The 2500-nt window shown below is 43.6% G+C and overlaps 2 protein-coding genes across 5 annotated transcripts in view; both read right to left on the bottom strand.

Moving 5' to 3' along the window:
- hps4 (HPS4 biogenesis of lysosomal organelles complex 3 subunit 2) overlaps positions 1-471 on the bottom strand; it is an 8467-nt gene extending 7996 nt beyond the window's left edge. The window contains exon 1 of one of the 4 annotated variants that reach the window (XM_083553427.1): positions 126-471. The gene's annotated coding sequence lies outside the window, so the exon portion shown is untranslated. The remainder of the gene's footprint in view (positions 1-125) is intronic. The other 3 variants (XM_083553430.1, XM_083553432.1, XM_083553426.1) reach the window with 3 other exon arrangements.
- A 308-nt stretch (positions 472-779) lies between these two features.
- On the bottom strand, positions 780-2301 carry cox6a1 (cytochrome c oxidase subunit 6A1). Its single transcript, XM_083553433.1, has 3 exons — positions 2154-2301; positions 1444-1586; positions 780-1063 (listed from the first exon to the last, which is right to left on the bottom strand). Exons 1-3 carry the CDS (start codon positions 2251-2253, stop codon positions 977-979), a joined length of 330 nt encoding a protein of 109 aa, XP_083409559.1. The 5' UTR covers positions 2254-2301; the 3' UTR covers positions 780-976.
- Between the last annotated feature and the right edge of the window lie 199 nt (positions 2302-2500).

Below are 2500 nucleotides of genomic sequence, written 5' to 3'. Positions count from 1 at the left end.
CTGCTACAACAGTGTACATTAGATGCTAATCGAGTAAGAGATATTTGAGTGTTTAAGTGATTTTAAAAGTGTAATAATGAATAATGAAGTTTTCTGGTGTTAAAATCAGCTGATATGAAACTTACGTGTTAATGCTGAATAGTGACAGAGCTTCTCTACCATGTCATTAAAATCCAGAGTTCACCGTCAGATAAAACCTTTTCTCCACCAGAACTTCACATTTCCTTCCCTGTCGCTGTTCGTCACTTTAAATCGAGAGAAATCTTCCTGAAAGTCAGGAATGTTGGTCACAAGAACGTGTCATGTGAGCGCGTGCGTGTGCGCGCGTCCAATCCGCCTCGCGCTTTTACTACACAGCGCGTGAAACCGGTGGCTTCCTGCGCATGCGCACCTTTTTATTTTGTTTTAACTATAGAATAATAGTACGCACGCGCGGCTACTTGCACCGTACCGGAAACGTGTCTTTATATCAAGAGAAAAACTAAAGAACTATTTCCGGTACGGTTTCACTAGTTAACTAGTACAGTACTATAAATACCCGAAACCGCGGTCACCTGTTTTTACGTACTTCAGGCAGGAAGTGCGTCAGCGCAGTGCAGCTCGTGTTTCCGGTAGGGATTGAGTCGAGTAGACCACACGCGCCACAGAAATTGTAAATAAGACACTCATGACAGAAACAAACCGGAACATTGTTGTGTAAAGTCATAACAACACTGCTGCATTTTATACACAAACACATACAAACACACAAAAACAAAACCACACACACCAGAAGAGCCTTTTCTAAGTGAGATATTTCTAGATTTTATTGAAGTTCACAGACTGGTCCAGGCGTGAGGGACTGTGCTCATGAGAGAGAGAGAGAGAGGTCAAACGTGTGGTACGTAAACTGACGTGATGGAGCGTGGTCCAGGAGTTAAGAGAGGGGGGGAGGAAAGGCCCCTCTGGTCCGGCATGACAGGAAACTGTGAGTCCTTTACTTGTGATCCTCGTATCCGTCAGGAAGAGCGTTGAGGTGGGAGTTGTGGAAAAGGGTCTTGTTTCCGTCACCCCATGGGAAACGCTGTGGAGCGAGAACATCAGAAATAAACTCGTTACAGTGGACAAATAACCAGGAGGGAGATCTAGCACAGCTTTTAGTGTAGAACAGTGCAAGATCAATGGTTAAGGCAATGGAAGATTACAGGTTCTAATCCCACCACGACCAAGCTGCCACTGCTGGGCCCTTGAGCAAGGCCCTCAACCGTCCCCTGCTCAGCTCAAGATACAAACGGTACAATAAAAACATGAACATATCAAACCAGCACTACTGCAGAGCTGCTGTGATCTTCTGACCAATCACAGTGCAGAATTCCAGAGCTGGTGTCAGGACCTGATGGCTTTATGTTTTATTTCTGGAAAACACTCGTGTGTTATACAGATGCTTTTGTTTGAGAAGGTCACCTTGCTGCGGATGCGGAGATGTGTGTAGGGGATGAACTCTGGATGATCGTGGCTGTGGTGCTGAGCCTTAAGAAAAGTGTTCAGCATACACACACCGACTCCAGGCAGAGCCACCAGGAAGGTCAGCAGCTTCCAGGTCTTCCCTGGAGAAAACATCACGAGAATATCAGCGTCAATGTGACCCACATCACCTCTCAGAATACTTCCTTTTCTTTATTTACAACAGCAAATCAATTACAAATTTTTTTTTATATCTATCTTTCTATCTATAAATATATGTCCACACACACACACACACACACAGAGAGAGAGAGAGAGAGAGAGAAAGAAAGATGGAAAAGTATATCAAGAGTCAATCATTAGAATTAATAGCAATTTTGTCTTTAATTGGTGTAAACAACATGTTTACTCAAAGAAATAAGAGATAAATAAATTGGCTGCGCATGCGCATTTAACAGCCTAACAAACTGGGTATAAACTATTTACTAAAAAGCCACAATAAGACAATTTTTCTCTAAAACGTACAAAATATAAGCAAATACTTGGTCGCGTGTCGAATTACACATCAAGACCACAGTCAGCTAGCATTAGCATTAGCTCCAACAAGGTCACTTCCTACAGAGCAGCGCACAGACACGATTTTATCAAATTGGTCACTTTTTAGAAGAATAATTTCTTTAGATTAACGAAAAGGTTGTTTGTTTCTTTACCTCCCTGCTCTCCGTGAGTCGCCGCTGCGGAGAGCTGCCGAGTCTGAGCCGCAGAAACAGAGCGCAGCAGAGTCGAAGAGAAACGTCCAAACGCCGCCATTTTGCTTTTCCACTGACACACCGGAAAACGGAAGTGTTTTTAATAAACGCGGTGTGCTTTATCATATGTGTGGAACCTAACCGTTTTTCGACAAGACGCCGTGCCCCTCGCTGTGATTGGCTACATAAGTCCGAGAGCTGCTCATCGATTGGATAAACTCTCACGCAAGCGCAAAGATTGTTGAGTGCTGACCAATGAAATGCGGGTCTTTTCTAAATGCTTGTGGGAAACACAAAAAACAAACAAA

Source organism: Silurus aristotelis (genome assembly GCF_946808225.1).
Source record: "Silurus aristotelis genome assembly, chromosome: 11".
In the NCBI taxonomy this organism is placed as follows: domain Eukaryota; kingdom Metazoa; phylum Chordata; class Actinopteri; order Siluriformes; family Siluridae; genus Silurus; species Silurus aristotelis.
The sequence above is the reverse complement of the archived record's forward strand: the minus strand, read 5'-3'. Positions and strand labels throughout refer to the sequence as shown.